Source organism: Elephas maximus, chromosome 4 (assembly GCF_024166365.1).
Source record: "Elephas maximus indicus isolate mEleMax1 chromosome 4, mEleMax1 primary haplotype, whole genome shotgun sequence".
NCBI lineage: Eukaryota > Metazoa > Chordata > Mammalia > Proboscidea > Elephantidae > Elephas > Elephas maximus.
The window spans coordinates 186,934,835-186,952,004 of record NC_064822.1 but is presented as its reverse complement, the minus strand read 5'-3'; the positions used below and the strand labels follow the sequence as shown (position 1 = coordinate 186,952,004).

The following is a 17,170-nucleotide window of genomic DNA, read 5'->3' as shown; positions in this document are numbered from 1 at the left end:
AGGTCCTTCTTCCTAATCTGTCTTAGTCTGGAAGCTCTGCTGAAACCTGTCTACCATTGCTGGTATTTGAAGTATTCGTGGCATAGCTTCCAGGATCACAGCAACCCTCAAGCCGCTACATTACAACAAACTGACAGATGAGTGGTGGAATGTGTTAGCATTATGTACTAAAAACCAATACTGCTGCTGTCGAGTCAATTCCAACTGATAGGGTTTCCAAAACTAAATCTTTACAGAAGCAGATTGCCACATCTTTTTCCCACAAAGCCGCTTGCAGTTTTATCCTGCCAATCTTTCAGTAAACAGTCAATCGCTTTAACCACTGTACCACCAGGGCTCCTAGTAATAAGTACTTGGGAGAAAAATAAAGTAGGGGGCTATGATGTGATGGAGGTTGGGATTTTCATTAGGAGGTGTTACAGATTGAATTGTGTTCCCCAAAAACATATGTCAACTTGGCTAGACAGTGATGCCCAGTATTGTATGGTTGTCCTCCATTTTGTGATCTGATGTGATTATCCTATGTGTTGTAAATCCTAACCTCTGTGATGTTAATGAGGTAGGATCAGAGTCAGTTTTGTTAATGAGGCAGGACACAATCTACAGGATTAGGTTGTATCTTGAGTTAATCTCTTTTGACATATAAAAGAGAAGTGAGCAGAAAGGAGAGGGACTTCCTACCACCAAGAAAGAAGAGCCAGGGGTAGAGTGTGCCCTTTGGACCTGGAGTCCCTGCACTGAGAAACTTCTAGCTCCAGGGGAAGATCGATGACAAGGACCTTTCCCCATAACTGACAGAGAGAAAGCCTTCCCCGGAGCTGGTGCCCTGAATTTAGACTTCTAGCCTTCTAGACTGTGAGAGAATAAACTTCTCTTTGTTAAGCCCATTCATTTGTGGCATTTCTGTTATAGCAGCACTGGATAACTAAGATGGGGGGTTGGAAAGGCTCCGGTGAGAAGATGATTTTTGAGTGAAGACTTGAGGGGCGCAAGGGAACGAGCCATAGAAACATCTGCAGGAAGAGTCTTCTGAGCAGAGGGAACAGCAGGTGCGAAGGCCCTGAGACTGCAGCAGGGTGGGGGCGTGAGAGAGAGCAAAGGAGGCCAGGTGTGACCCGGCCAGAGCAGACAGTGGAGAGAGAAGTGGGACTTGTGGTCAGGGAGGTGAGGGGTGATGACACACGGGTCACTCAGGGTCTGAGTGGAGGAACGATAAGGCTCCTGTGGAGGAGAGCCTGCAGTGGGCCGAGGTGGAAGCAGAAGCGCAGTGAGGAGGCCTAGAAGGGATGGGGTTCAGGCCAGGGGGCATCAAGGAAAGAGGGAGATGGGGTCCGCTCCTGTCCTGTTTGGAAGGTACAGCCAGAGGATGCACTGAATTTGGGTCCTGAGGAAAAAGGAAGCATCCAGGATGAAACCCAGGCTTTTGGTCTCGATAACAGAAAGGACAAAAGTTGCTGTTTTGTTTCTCTACTGCTAAAAGGGGCTAAGAGTTAATGTCAGAGGGTAATTGAGGGAACTCGGTGTTTGTGAAGGGCCTGGTTCAGAATCAATGCTCTGGAAAGCGTGCTTCCATTTCCGTCTCCTGCTCCTCACCCAGCATCCACTCCTCATGCCTGGTCTGGGCTGGACACGGGCACCCAAGGCTGAACCATCACTGTTCCCCTCAGGGAGCTCCTGGGGCAGGAACAGACTCCAGGACAAGCAGACTGGGAGATGAGAGAGGTGAGAGCCCAGAGTGGGGCAGTCAGTTCTGGTGGGACAGGGCTTTGCTGAGGTGGCCATGATAACCTGGGCCTGGAAGAATGAGGAGGGTTTGGGTGGCTTTGAAGAAGCAGGATGGCAGGCCCTGAAGACTAGAGGAACCGTGTAAGCGAGAGCTTGGAGGGCTGAGGGGCCTGCAGTGATGGGGAGGGGCCTGAGGTGATAGTGCAGATGTGGGAATGACATCAAGGACATGAAGGAGCTTCCAGAACCTTCTACAAGTGCATGGGCTGGTCCTCTTAGACTCCAAGGTCTCAGCGTTGTCAAGGAGAAGCTTCCCATCAAGCTGAGCTGCTGCAGAAGGGATGGGAGGGAGTGAGCGCTCTGTTACTACAAGTATGCTAGTTTGCTCATTGGTAAAATAGACATAAAAGTGAACCTCCCTGAGAGATTTGCAAAAATGCCAATAACCAGTTGCCGTTGAACCGATTCTGACTCGTAATGGCTCCATGTGTCTCAGAGTAGAACTGTGTCCCATAGAGTTTTCAATAGCTGTGGCCTTTTGGGAGTAAATTGCCAGGCCTTTCTTCCAACGCACTTCTGACTGGATTTGCACCACCAACCTTTCGATTAGTAACCTAGCACTTAACCATTCGTACCACCTGGGGGCTCCCAGAGATTTGTGGTAGGGATTAAATGCAATGATGTCTCTGCACATAGTAGGACCTCAACAAAGTCGCAGCTACAGTATTTCCCCCTCATCACTCTGGCTCTCAGCTATGGTCTGTCTGAGCTCACAGTCCTCCCTGGGTGACTGGGTCTTCTTGGGCAACCATGGTGCCAGGGCTAGGCCTCGGCTTTGCAAAACTTGCCCTTATCAGTGTCTGGGGGTACGTTGTGGATGCTCAGTGCCTACTGAGTGCTCAGCCACACGATGGGCTGCCCAGGCTGCTCAGTTATGAGCCAGCGACGGTGGAGGTCCCTGCCCTGAGCCCAGAGGAGGACCTGTCCCTGTTGCTTAGATCACAGGATCTGGCTGGAGGGAAGTGGACCACCTTATGGTGGGAACTAGGGTAAGTCACTTAACCTCGGTGTCTCCGTGACTTAGCTGTCTAGTTCTGCTATAACAGAAATGCCACAAGGGGGTGGCTTTAACAAATTTATTTTCTCACAGTTTAGGAGGCTAGAAGTCTGAATTCACAGCACCAGCTCTAGGGGTAGGCTTTCTCTCTCTGTCAGCTCTGGGGGAAGATCCTTGTCTGTTCAGCTTCTGGTTCCTGTTTCCCTGGAGATCTCCAGGTGGCTTGGCATCTCTCTTCCCCATCTCTGTTTGCTTAATCTGCTCCTTTTATATTTTGTAAGAGATTGACTCCAGACATACCCTACACTAATCCTGTCTCATTATCATAACAAAGACAACCCATTCCCAAAATGGGATTATAACCACAGGCATAGAGGCTAGGATTCATAACACATGTTTTGGGGGACACAGTTCAATCCATAACACTCCGTTTCCCCCTTGGCACCAAGCCAGTACCCTCCTCGTTAGGTCGTGTGAGGATTAACTAGTACTTGTGATGTGCTTTACCCAGCTCTCTGTAGACCTTGTCCTGCTCTTTATCTGTGTGCCACCCCCAGGAGCTGGGGGATGCTGCCCTGTAGGGGATCCTACTGGGATGAGCTGTAACCCCCAGCTCATCAGCCATCGCTTCCTCTCTGGGCGTCATTCCCTTCCATGAGCCCAAGAGTGTGAGCAAATCTTCCAGAGTGTCCTGAGCCATGAGAAAGCAGGGCAGGAAGTTCAGACCCCACATGTGGGTCCAAGAGTTTCCTGGGAAATGGTAGCCCGAGGCCAGCATGGGCAACAGAGATCCCTGGAGGTTCCCAATGGGGCAGGAGGCCAGCTGGGGAGGCTGGTTTTACTGGGGGAAAGAGCGGGGTTCATCCCCAGAGTGACTGTCAGCAGGACCAAACCCACAGTCTGGAAGCCACCAAGGGTGATGCCTGCCTGAGTCACAGGAACAGAGGGGACACCCACCCGGACCAGTCCTCAGGAGAGGCAGAGGTGCGAGGTGGCTGTTGGGAGCATGTGTTGTGGCTGCCACTGGGCCATGGGCCATTGTCAGAAGAGCACACCCCCTACAGAGGGGGAGAGCCTGGATCACCACTCAGAACCACTCAGAGGCGGGTCCTGACTGAGAAATGGAGATGAATGTTTCTGGAGGCGTGTGGATGCCCAGAACTGCCCCCCATGGGCACAGCCTCCTGCACCTGTTTATTGTTGTTGTTGTTAGGTGATTGGTTCTGACTCATAGCGACCCTGTGTACAACAGAACAAAGCTCTGCCCAGTCCTGCACCATCCTCACGATCACTGCTGTTTGAGCCCATTATTACAGCCACTGTGAAAAGTGGGTCTCCCAAATCCTGATGTTCACCCCACCATCCCCTCCCATCTCCTACCCCACCTGCTGGTCTCCCATCCCCACTTTGGCTGCATGCATCCCCCACTCCCCACAGAGCAGGGGAGGGTCTTTCACTCCCCCAGTGAAGCAGGGGAGGGCCTTTTACTCTTCCACTGAAGCCCTTGCTACCTACCACGCAAAGCCCACTCAGAGAACTAGGTGGGTCAAGCCTTCGTGACCACCCTGGCCCCCCACACCCTGCTCCTGCCCCACCTCTCAGCCCCCCATGCACCTGAATGTGCCCCCCATCAGTGAAGACCATTCATTTGCAAACATTGCTTGTGTGCCGGGCACCGGGGAGAGGCCATGATGCTTACATGGTCCAGAGCTGCCTCCACCACCTCCATCTGGCTAGCACCCTCTTCATCCCTCAAGCTCAGCTCAAGCCCACCTGCTCCAGGAAGCCCCTCTCTGCTCCACTGGCCCTTTGTTCCATTTCAGTGTCAGCTATCACTGGCTGGGAGCTTTTTGAGGGCAAGGCCATCTGGCCCTTCCCTTCTGCCAAGCACCAGTGCAGGTCCTGACCCTGAAACGTCCCCCGTGGGGCAAGGCAGTGAACAAATAAGCCCTGGCCCATCCAGTCATGTGGCAGGGAGATGGGGGGACCAGACCTCTGGTGCAAACAGCCCACCTCACACTGTTCTCCCTCTTTTGCAGATGATCTCACAGACACGGATCACGTGTGGAAGGGCTGTGTCCACGTTGGCAGAGAAGGTGGTCTGCTGAGCCGGGCGTGTCTCCAGGAGGCTGCCAGGCTGCCGGGATCCAGCCTCGCACCATGGGCCAACCAGGCTGGTCAGTTATTAGCCAGGGACGGGACTGCGCCTGGCCCTGGGCCCTGGGGAGAGTGGACCAGTTGCTCATGTCCCAGCTCTGGGCATCTCCCCCAGGTGATGAGACTCCATGGAGGGTGCCCTCTGCCCTGGGCGGGGGGGGGGGGGGATTGACTCCCACCCCCTCAGCCCAAGGCTGCACTCAACACTTTGTGCCTCTAAAGTAGAAAGGATGGCACCTGCCCCTGTGATTCCTGAGGGCCAGACAGGTGGGAGTCAGGCACCAAACCCCTAGAAGGTGCTGAGTGGATGGTGGCTGGGGTTGCTGCAATGGTAAGTACAGGACTGTGTGCGTCGGTTCCTCCAGGTTGTGGCAGACCCATTGGCTTGTGTCTCCCAGGCAGGGGTGTGGTGGTTGAGAACACAGACCCTGGAGCCACCTGACCTGGGTTCAAATCCTGCCATACCACTTACAGCTGTAGAACTCTGTGCCTCGGTTTCCTCATCTGTAAGATGGGGTGATGGTCCCCACCCTGTAGGGTGATGTGTTAGTGTCCCAGCCCTGCCATAACACAATACCACAAACTCAGTGGCTTAAAACAATAGAAATGTATTGTCTCACAGTTCTGGAGGCCACGAGCCCCAATGCAAGGTGTCCTCAGCCAGGGCATGCCCTCTGTAGGGAAAGATCTTTTCTTGTCTCTCTCAGCTTCTGGCAGCCCCAAGAGCTCCATGGCTTCACATAGCCGTAGTCCCTCTGGGTCTGTCTCTCTGAGTCTCTTCTCCTTTAAGGGGTCACTCAGATGAGATTAGGACCCACCCTACTCTAATATGACCTCATTTAAACTGATAAAACATCTTCAGAGACCCAATCTTCAAACAAGGTCACATTCACAGTGGATTCCAACTCATAGCGACCCTGTGAGGACAGAGTAGAACTGCCCCACAGGGATTCCAAGGAGCAGCTGGTGGATTCGAACTGCTGACCTTTTGGTTAGCAGCCATAGCTCTTAGCCATTATGCCACCAGGGCTCCATTTCACAGGTATGGGGATTAGGTTTTCAACATATATCTCGGGGGACACACAATTCAGCCCATAACTGTGGTTGTAAAGATTTAATGACATGATAATGTGTAAAATGCTTAGACAGTCACCTGGCGCCCACCTTGCAGACTGTCAATATTTATTGGATGAATGAGTCCATTGCTTGGGCGGCTTCCAGTGCTCCTTTCCTGCAGGTGGAGGGTCAGAGAACTAAGTGTCTTATCCAGGGTCTCACACCAGGCTCAGACAGAGGTGGGGTCCCAAGGCTCCCAGGCATTTGCTGGTCCTGCTCTTGGGGACAGGGACCAAGCTGCCTGGTATCTCCCAGCCACCTGACGGGCACCTGGAGAGAGTAAGGGTCCGAGGGCAATTATAGTAGTCAAGGTCACAGGCCACAGCGCACGCTCCTGTGCCTTTCCAATCCAGCCCAGAGCAGGGCTGGGGGAGCAGGGGCCAGGAGACCCCATCGTGGCAGGGGCAGAGAGCTTTGGGATCCGGCAGGCATCCCCATGTGCCTGGGCCCAGCCTGTCATGATTGTGAGCGAGCTTGCCTTCCTGGCCCCTTCAGCAAGCATGAGAGCTGCTCGAGCCCCAGGCTTGATGCCAAACATCCCTGAGGCTGCCTGGCTGTCACCTCTTAAATGGGTGCCAGGCCTGGTTTGTGGAACCAAACGGAGTGAGGGGTACAAGAGCTGGGCCTCAGGGCATGGGCTGCCAGCCCTGCCAGGCCGCAGGGGACGGGTCTCCCAGGTAGAACGGCCTGTGTGCCCATGGCAAAAGCATCACTTCTCACACCCCAGCGTGTGCCAGATGCTGGCCTGGGCCCGCGATGGCCACCCGTTGTAGGTGGCACCAGCCAGTCCTTGGGGAGCTCTAAAGGCGTGCTTGCGAGAAGGAAAGGCACCTTCATATACCTTAGCCTACGGGTCACTGTCCTCATCTTATGCGTGAGCAAGGAGGTGGGGCTCTGGGAAGAGATTTGCCCCGAATTTCCCGGCTGACAGCCCGATTCCCCCGGGGTTCAAGCCCAACCTGCCTGGCCCCAGAGCCCGGTGGGCTGCTAAAGCCAAGTTAGCTCTTGGGGAGCATTCTTTCTTGTGTACCAGGAATGCCGCTGGCTGGCCCCATGTGGTACTTTCTCTTGCAGACCAGCCAGTTCTGCTGGAGGCTCCTGGTGTGACCTGGGGAGACCATGTCCAGCCCCCATGACTGTTCACTGCGGCTGCTCCGAGGCGCCCCCAGGCAGCGGATCTGCACCCTTTTCATCATCGGCTTCAAGTTCACGTTCTTCGTCTCCCTCATGATCTACTGGCACATTGTGGGTGAGCCCAAGGGCCAAGGGCAGCTCTACAGCCTGCCGGTCGACATCCCTTGCCCCCGCCCGGCACCCCCCATGCCATCCTCCAGTAGCCCCCCTCCCGGCAACATCTTCTTCCTGGAGACTTCAGACCGGACCAACCCCAACTTCCTGTTCATGTGCTCAGTGGAGTCGGCGGCCAGGGCCCACCCCGAGTCCCGGGTGGTGGTCCTGATGAAGGGGCTGCCAGGGGGCAACGCCTCCCTGCCCCGGCACCTGGGCATCTCGCTGCTGGGCTGCTTCCCCAATGTGCAGATGCGCCAACTGGACCTGGGGGCCTTGTTCCACGGCACGCCCCTGGCTGCCTGGCACGCAGCTGTGCGCCAGCGGTGGGAGCCCTACCGGCTGCCGGTGCTCTCAGACGCCGCCCGGATCGCGCTCATGTGGAAGTTTGGCGGCATCTACCTGGACACAGACTTCATCGTCCTCAAGAGCCTGCGGAACCTGACCAACACGCTGGGCACCCAGTCCCGCTACGTCCTCAACGGCGCTTTCCTGGCCTTTGAGCGGCGGCACAAGTTCATGGCGCTGTGCATGCAAGACTTTGTGGCTCACTACAACGGCTGGGTCTGGGGCCACCAGGGCCCCCAGCTGCTCACACGGGTCTTCAAGAAGTGGTGTGGCATCCGCAGCCTGGGGGAGCCCCGTGCCTGCCACGGCGTCACCACCCTGCCCCGCGAGGCCTTCTATCCCATCCCCTGGCAGAACTGGAAGAGGTACTTTGAGGATGTCAGTCCCGAGGAGCTGACCCGGCTGCTCAACAGCACCTATGCCGTCCACGTGTGGAACAAGAAGAGCCAGGGCACCCGCTTCGAGGCCACCTCCCAGGCGCTGCTGGCTCAGCTCCACGCTCGCTACTGCCCCACCACGCATGAGGCCATGAAGATGTACTTGTGAGGGCCACCCTGTCTGGGGAGAGGGAGGCTCAGCTGCTGTGGCCCTGGGCCCGGGGCTGGCTGGGGAGGGGCTGTGGTCGGAGGCCTGGGATTGCAACTCCACAGCCAGCCAGAGACTGTGGGAACCCCCCACGCAAGGCCAGTACACACTCTCAGGTAGACGCAGCAAGCGGGGACCCTCCAGCCAGAATCAGTGTCCCCAGGCTGGTGCTCGTCAGACAAGAACCGTGAACCCCAAAGCATCATCCTGGGGACATAGGAAACCAGGCAGGTTAGGGGGTAGGCGACAGCAAGGGGAGTGTGGAGAAGCCCATGGAAAGGGTAAGGAAGGAGGGACGAGTCCCCAGAAGAGGGCAGATTCATTGGGGTTGGGGGGGCAGGGCAGCTGTCCAAGTCCCATAAGCGGAGGGGGTGCTTTTCTCTTTCCTGGTTTTGATTCTTTTCTTGGAGGAGCTGAGCCTGGGCCGGGGCTGAGGTCGGGGTCTGCACAGCGGGCCTCGGGAGCTCCTGGGGAGAGGTTCTTTCCAGAGATGTTGCCAGGGTGGGATATGCCAGCTGCTCCCTGGCTAGGCTGCGGGGGCATGGAAGTCCTGGCTCAGGAAAATCATTTTAAAGAAAACATTCCTGCCCCCTCCCCCACCCATGATAAACACAGGAAAAATGATACATGTAATAAAAGTGATAAACCAACATCAAGTGGTTTTTACAGTTGATGGGATACACCCATTCACAAGGCCCTTACTGGCCCCTTTCTGCAGACGAGAAGCGGCTACGCTGGGGGAGTGACCTGCCCGAGGCCACCCAGCCCAACAGGTTCTCCTACTGCTGCCTAGACCAGGACTGTCTGGGGACCTGTCAGTCACACTGACTCCCGGTCCCCAGCATCCGGGGTGGTGGGGTGGGGTGGGGGGGCCTGCAGTGGAGATGGGAGGAGCCTGAGTTCCCCACCTCACAGTGTAGGACGGCCCCCCCATAATGTCCCTGAATCTGTTTCAAGGCAAAGGGGCCAAGCGAGGACCCCCAAGGAGCCCAGAAGGGCAGAGGTGAGGGGCCCCAGTGAGGGAGGTGGGAGGGGCTGCAGGGCCCCTCCTGCCTGGAGGGTGCCTGGGAGGGGCCAGAAGTGCCCTGCTGGGTGAAGGAAGAGCTCTCAGCGGGGTGAGGCTCCAGCTGGTTTGCACTGAGGGAAGCTGCCTGGAGAGCCAGGACTGGGGCTCCTGCCAGGAGCCACCGAGGGAGGAAACCTTCAGAGGACGTCAGATTCTGCCCGTGGACAGTGTCCTGGCAGCCTGAGAAGGAGGTGAGCTCCCTGGCTCTAGGGGTATTCAAAAGCAGGTGGTATTTTTGATGGAAGCAATGGCTTGTAGGTCAGTTATTTCTCCAAATGCAGTGTCGTTTTACCTTCTTTTTCAAATGTTCTCAAATGAGCAGGTTTTACCTTAATACAGTAAAACCTGTGAAAGCCGGAACCTATGTAAGGTGGGAACCCGTCAGAGAAGGAAAACTAAAATATTTTCCACTAAAACAAGCAATAGAAAACTGGTAAGACTGCACCTCGTCAAAGGTGGAAAACTTGCGAAACCTGGAAAAGCCAGGCAGTTCCTTTGAGTTTCGGCTCTCACAGGTTTCACTGTAACACGAATTACAGATGCTGTTGTTGTTAGGTGCCATCGAGTAGGTTCTGACTCACAGCGACCCTATGCATGACAGAATGGTAAACTGCCAGGTCCTGCGCCCTCCTCAAAATTGTTGTTGTGCTTCAGCCCACTTTTGTAGCTGCTGTGTCGACCCACTTCATTGAGGGTCTTCCTCTTTTTCACTGGCCCTCTGCTTTACCAAGCATGACGTTCTTCTCCAAGGACTGGTCCCTCCTGATAATACGGCCAAAATACATGAGACAAAGTCTTGCCATCCTCACTTCCAAAGAGCCATCTGGCTGTACTTCTTCCAAGACGAATTTGTTTGTTCTTCTGGCAGTCCATGGTATTCAGTATTCTTTGCCAACACCATAATTCAAAGGCATCAATTCTTCTTTTGTCTTCCTTATTCATTGTCCAGCCTTCACATGCATATGAGGTGATCGAAAATACCATGACTTGGGTCAGGTGCACCTTAGCCCCAAAGTGACATCTTTGCTTTTCAACACTTTAAGAAAGAGGTCCTTTGCAGCAGATTTACCCAATGCAACGCGTCTTTTGATTTCTTGACTGCTGCTTCCATGGGCGTTGATCGTTGATCCAAGTAAAATGCAATTCTTGATAACTTCAGTCTTTTCTCTGTTTATTATGATGTTTCTTTTTGGTCCAGTTATGAGGATTTTTGTTCTCTTTATGTTGAGGTGTAATCTATACTGAAGGCTGTGGTCTTTGATCTTCATCTGTAACTGCTTCAAGTCCAACTGCCTCTTGATCTATGTACAGGTTCCACATGGGCACAATTAAGTGTTCTGGAATTCCCATTCTTCTATTTGTTATGTTCCACCGAGTCAAATGTCTTTGCATAGCCAATAAAATAGAGGTAAACATATTTCTGATATCCCCCGCTGCCAGCCAAGATCCATCTGACGTCAGCAAGGACATCCCTCATTCCGCGTTCTCTTCTGAATCCGGCTTGAATTTCTGGCGGTTCCCTGTTGATGTCCAGCTGCAACTGCTTTTGAATGATCTTCTGCAAAATTTTACTTGCATGTGTTATTAATGATACTGTTCAATAATTTCCTCATTCTATTGGCTCACCTTTCTTTGGAATGGGCACAAATATGGATCTCTTCCAGTCTGTTGGCCAGGTAGCTGCCTTCCAAATTTCTTGGCATAGACAAGTGAGCACTTCCAGCGTTACATCTGTTTATTGAAACATCTCAGCTGGTATCCCATCAGTTGCTGGAGCCTTGTTTTTCACCAATGCCTTCAGAGCAGCTTGGACTTCTTCCTTCAGTATCATTGGTTCTTATTCATATGCCACCTCCTGAAATGGTTGAACATCAACCAATTCATTTTGGTACCGTGACTGTGTATTCCTTCCATCTTTTCTTGATGCTTCCTACGTCGTTCAATATTTTGCCTGTAGAACCCTTCAATATTGCAACTCAAAGCTTGAATATTTTTCTTCAGTTCTTTCAGCTTGAGAAATGCTGAGCGTGTTCTTCCCTTTCAGTTTTCTAACTCCAGGTCTTTGCACATTTCATTAGAATATTTTGTCTTCTCTAGCTGCACTTTGAAATCTTCCGTTCAGCTCTTAATGTATATATTTAAGTGAGATGGCCCCTTAGGGTCAAGTATTGTTTAATTAGCCACTTGGCCATCATGTAGCGAGCGCCTACTATGTGCCAGGATACAGAGGCAAAGCAGACACGTATCACTCACTCACCCTAAACTTTTCAGTGGCTCCCAGTTGCCTGTGGAACAAAATCTAACTCCTGGACCCAGCATTCAAGACCCTTTATGATCCAGCCCGCCCCCTCTTCCAGCCCTGAGCATTACCCTCCATACACACTAAGCTGCATATTCTTGACTCCCCTCCCCAACTCTTGGCCACATGATTCCCTCCATGCCTTTGCCATGCTGCCTGCAATGCCCTTATCAACCATCTTCACCAACAAACTCTTCTTCTCCCAGTAAGTCTGATGTCCCCTCCAGGAAGCCCTCCCTGACTTCCCTCTCCTCAAACCCCACAGCTCCTAGGCTTCCTCCATGTGTCGATTCTTGGCCTGTCCTCCCTAAGACCTTGAAAGACAGAGCCATATCAAATCACTCTCAAGGTCCTCTGTACTTTCTTCCTCCCACAGGTAGTCTCTGGATGGACACTCCCAGGGACACTCCTCTGAACTGCCCCTCCCAGGATGGCCATTCTGCCAGGTGGCCCCATGGATGGCTTCCTGGCTTTCAGTGCTGTGAGCCTGGCTTGGTGCTTAGCCCAGGGACATCTATCACAACTGGGGACAGCAAAAGGACATCCTCCTGCCCAGGGGTGGTCCAGACACCCTCTTGACACTGGGGGCTCCAATAGGACCCACCTCTTCCTGCACTTTCCTGTAACTCAGATGAGTGCTGAGGCCCAAAGGACCTACTGTGTGTCCAGACCCCACCCTGGGCACATTATGCATGTATGTCACCTCATTGGATTCTCACAACTAGGGCGGGTCTGTACCGCCATTTCAGAGGCCTGCAAACTGAGGTTCTCGGGGAAGGACCTCCCAACAAACATCACAGCTGATCAGCTGGCAGTAGAGCCAGGAGTTACAGGGTTTGATCCAGGGCCTGATTGCTGTTCTCCCCCAACCCCTGCACTACCGCCAGCCCTGGCTAGCCCCACTCCAGACTTGTACTTTGTATTCTCCCAATCAATGTTTGTTGAGTGACTATCAAACCTAGACCTCTGGAAAAGAGGAAGCCCTCCCACTTCAAAACCCATCACTGCCTACATTTTCGCCAGTATGGGGAGGTAGCTCTCGCCTGCCCCTCCCAGCCCCAGGACCTGTTTGGGATGAAGGCGAAGAGCTGTGCTGAGGGCTTCCCATATGTCAGCCTTTGGGGAGCCCCTGGCGCTGTGGGCCAAGTCACCCACGTTTTACAGATGTCTAGAGATGCCTTGGCCTGACCTTGGCTTGACCCTCCAGAAAGTGCCTGGGAGGTGTCAGCTCTGAGTTTGTTTTTCCCCAGGGAGAGGAGGAGGAGGAAGCAGGCAGTTGGATTGTGCAGAGAGGGAACCCTTGGGCCTGAGAGCTCTGGGGCTGGGACTTGGGTGGCGTGTGCCCTGCAATGGCTCTCACTGCTCGAGGATACCTCCTCTCCCTGGCAGGTCCCCACGACCTGCGTGAGGGCCAGCTGAGACCACCCAGCCTGGCCCCGAGGTGACACTCAGGACCTGGGCCTGCCCCTTCCTGGTGCCGTGTGTGCTTTTCCAGGGGCTGCTCAGTGTGCAGCCGGGCTGGGTGCCGGGCTAGGTGCCCTTGGTGACCCCAGCTGATTCTGGAACAAAGGCAGGAAACAGTGACTGCATCCACCACCTCCCTGGGTGGAGTGCACTGTGCAGCTTTTGGATGGAGTGACAAGACCTGTCCTGGAGGGAGGGAGACATTCACAGCAAAAGCCCAGAGGCAGAGGGCGTGGGGGACCTGGAGGAAAGGCCCACAGTTGGCATGGCTGGAGAGGAGATGGGAAGCTTAGTCTGGGGGTGGGGCGTAAAGGCTCGATGCCAGGCTACTGGATTTAGTGCAACGGCAGCCGCAAATGGGGCTTGGGCTTCAGGGGGACATCTATTCGGCTGTATGGAGACTTCAAGAAGTTCATGTCTGTCCAGAAGACCTCTGGACCCCTCACCCCAGGAGCATCAGTAAGATCCGGGGGCCTTGACCACCCCCTATCCCAGGCGGTCAGACCCGGCTGGCCCAGTGGAGCAGCTGTGGAGCGGGGAGTGGAGGCCAGCCCAGCATTCACAGGCCTCAGAGGACCTGGTCTGGGAACGGCCTGGGAGGTGGCCTTTGCCCCGCCTGCCAGACAGGGCCGGGCCAGGAATGGGAGAACTCTCAGAGACTGGGGGCTGAGCCTGCTGGAAAGGTGAAGGATGAGCAGAGCAGGGTGAAGCGGGGGCTGGGTTGAGTCTCCTCTAACACATTCTATTAAGGACCTTCCACCCATTGGCCTGGGTGGCAGGGGCTCCACCCACTGACCCTGCCACCCACCTAGTGTCTTCCTGCAGCTGCCATAGCCTGTAAACCAGTCAGGACCCAGCTGGCCAAAAGTAACAGCAGCACGTCAGAGAATAAAGGAGCTGCTGGCCAGGGGGTGGGGCCGAGGTCCTGGGGAAAGACTGATTCATCCCTGGAGCCACCCTCACCACCTAGCTGGCTGAGGACTCTGCGTCCACCCATCTGTGCTATGTTCTTGTCCCTCCTATGGGCTGGGGGAACTGCCCTAACCCCCCGTGCAGGCGGGGCCGGCAGATCCCATCCCCCCGCTTCCCGCCCTGGGCAGAACCTTGCTTGTTTCCTCTTTTACAGGAATGGATGGTGCTGCCTCTAGACATTATCGCGACGATGAAATGGGCCAGCTCAGTACCTGGCACAGAGCAGGGTGCCCACGTGGCATAGGCTGGTGTTATTGTGGCATCCCCACTTGACATTTGGGGAAACTGAGGCTCAGCAAGTAGATGGCGGTGCTGGGATTTGAACCAGGGCCTCGGCTGTCCAGCAGACTGAGCTCAGGGCAGGAAGGAGGCTGGCTGGGGGATCTGAGGCGGGTTCACACCAGCCTGGGTGGGCACCTCCCTGCCCACCGCCTCCTCCCTGGGCCCCCACAGCCGCCTGAGAAGCCTGGCGTGACCTGCTGTAGCCTCTGCCCTCTGCCTGGGCCTGATTCCTGCTCCATCCCCAGCGCAAAGTGGCTCGATGCCCTGGCAGCCTCAGCATCCCCCTACTTGGAGTGGCAGCCGGGACATTTCTCGGAAAGGGGAAGGGAGAGGCCGCTCTGGTGGAAACCTGCCCTGGGGACGTGTAATCAGATCTCCCAGCCCCGTGTGTGTCAGGCCTGTCTACAGCCTGCCGGTGTGTTTACAGATGTTTTATCCAAGAACTAGGGGAGAAGACGAGGAGCCATCCTTTTATCATTATCCCTTTACTGGGGGACACCCAAGTGGCCCGGCAGGGGTCCCAGGCAGGCAGGCAGCCAATTATTTAATGACTATTCCCAGCCGGCCAAGCCCTGGGGAGCAGGGCAGTGGTGTTCCCAGCATCTCTGAGGCAGGAAAACCTTTCCCCCTCTGCTGTATGAATATTAAACCTCTTGTTTAAATATTAAATTGGAATGTGCTCCATGTGAGAACCTAACAGAGAAGGAGGCTTCTTGAGTAACTCGGGACAGCGTTCCTGGAAGCCTAGTTTCATGGTTCACATGTTCCTAGTCTCTGCTTGTCCTAACTCAGGCCAGCCCAATGCGGGGCATGCTGGGAGTTACGCCCCGAGGTCAGGGGTCAGGGCTGGATGGGCTTCTGGATCTAACACAGGTGTGGGCTCAGATGGGACCTGGGCTGCCATGGAGGGAAGGCAGGGTGCAGCAGCAGGAGGATACCAAGATGGCCTGTGAAATGTGAATTCAGTGGGTGGTGGGTGGCGGCACTCTCATACCAGAAGGCACTCCTCACAGCCATCTTCCACCATAACTGGACCCCAAAATTAGAATCCAGCCCCGGCCCCTACCAACATCCAGGGAGACAAACCAGATGAGCGAGAAGGGCTCTGGCTGCTAGGAACAAAAGTGGCTGAAGCCGTGAGGGGATTTATTATCCCCCAGGATATACTGGTTAAGGGACACGGGAAGCTGCTGAAATAAAAAGACCTCCAAACACAGTAGCTTCACGATGGTAGATCGTTTCTCTTCACGTGGCAGTCCCAGGTGAGTGCTCTGCGGCTGGTAGAGCCACCCTGCCAGTCCCAAGATGTGCCTTCCAGGTCCTTCAGGTGCTGCAATTTCCCAGCCAAGTGGAAAAGAGTGCCCGAAGCAAAGGTCTTTAGATGATCCAGAGGTTGCAAACATCCCTTCTGTTCAAGCCCCATTGGCCTGGACTTAGTCACATGGCCACACCTAGCTGCCAAGGAGGCTGGGAAGTGTAGTGGGAGAGGCCATGTGTTCAGCTAAAACTCAGTGTGTTCTATCACCAAAAGAATGACAGGAAGAATGAACACCTGGTGAAAGAGTGGCTCCGGGGTTGGTTAATTCAGCACCCACTGGCATTTTCACGTCTTCAAGGATCCAGTGTGTTGATTTGAGTTCTTGGTTGTATCCCCTCATGGCCTCAAAGGGGCTGCCACTGCACTGAGCATTACACCCTATGCACTAATGCAAAAAGACAGAAAAGAGAATGCTCTTCCCTGTACCTCTTTTTGAGAGAGATGAAAATGTTCTCAGAAGCCCCCTTCTCCAGCTGACTTCCGCTCAGTCTCTGCCAGGACAGAAGCCCCTTTCTCTGCAGAGTTGTCCTGAGTTTGCATGAGGGACTGGGCCTTTCTTTATATGCCACATTGATCAGCTAGCTACTGGGTGCAGGCTGACCCAGAAGAAGATGTGAAGACCTTAGCCAAAATGGTGTCTTCAGCTCAGGCAGTCCTCAAAGAGGGTGGCACCCCCCTCAACAGCCAGCGGAATAAGTCTTTCATTCTGTTTTTTGTTGTTGAGAATATTTATAGCAAAATATGTACCAATTCAATAGTTTTTACTTGTACAGTTCGGTGACATTGATTACATTCTTCAAGATGTGCAACTATTTTCTTTTTTTATTATTATTATTGTACTTTAGATGAAGTTTTACAGAACAAACTAGCTTCTCATTAAACAATTAGTACACATATTGTTTTGTGACATTGGTTACCAACCCCACGACATGTCAACACTCTTCCTTCTCAACCTTGGGTTCCCTATTACCAACTTTCCTGTCCCCTCCTGCCTTCCAGTCCTTGCCCCTGGGCCGTTGTGCTCTTTTAGTCTCATTTTGTTTTATGGGCCTGTCTAATCTTTGGCTGAAGGGTGAACCTCAGGAGTGACTTTGTTACTGAGCTAAAAGGGTGTCCAGGGGCCATTCTCTCGGGGCTTCTCTAGTCTGTCAGACCAGTAAGTCTGGTCTTTTTTTGTGAGTTAGAATTTTGTTCTACATTTTTTTCCAGTTCTGTCTGGGATCCCCTATTGTGATCCCTGCCAGAGCAGTCAGTGGTGGTAGCCAGGCACCATCCAGTTATGTTGGACTCAGTCTGGAGGAGGCTGTGGTACTTGTGGACCATAGGTCCATTGGATTAATCTTTCCCTTGTGTCTTTGGTTTTCTTCATTCTCTCTTGCTCCGATAGGGTGAGACCAGTAGAGTATCTTAGATGGCTGATCACAAGCTTTTAAGACGCCAGACGCTACTCACCAAAGTAGAGTGTAGAACATTTTCTTTATAAAATATGCTACG

General features: G+C 53.9%; 1 protein-coding gene across 5 annotated transcripts in view; it reads left to right on the top strand.

The window, feature by feature from the left end:
• A4GALT (alpha 1,4-galactosyltransferase (P blood group)) overlaps positions 1 to 9,197 on the top strand; it is a 40,259-nt gene extending 31,062 nt beyond the window's left edge. For all 5 annotated transcript variants that reach the window (XM_049884582.1, XM_049884583.1, XM_049884581.1 and 2 more), the window contains 2 exons: positions 4,822 to 4,959; positions 7,130 to 9,197. In XM_049884582.1, coding sequence (XP_049740539.1) covers positions 7,175 to 8,236 — 1,062 coding nt within the window. In that variant the 5' untranslated portion in view covers positions 4,822 to 4,959; positions 7,130 to 7,174 and the 3' untranslated portion in view covers positions 8,237 to 9,197. The remainder of the gene's footprint in view (positions 1 to 4,821; positions 4,960 to 7,129) is intronic.
• The last annotated feature ends 7,973 nt before the right edge of the window (positions 9,198 to 17,170 follow it).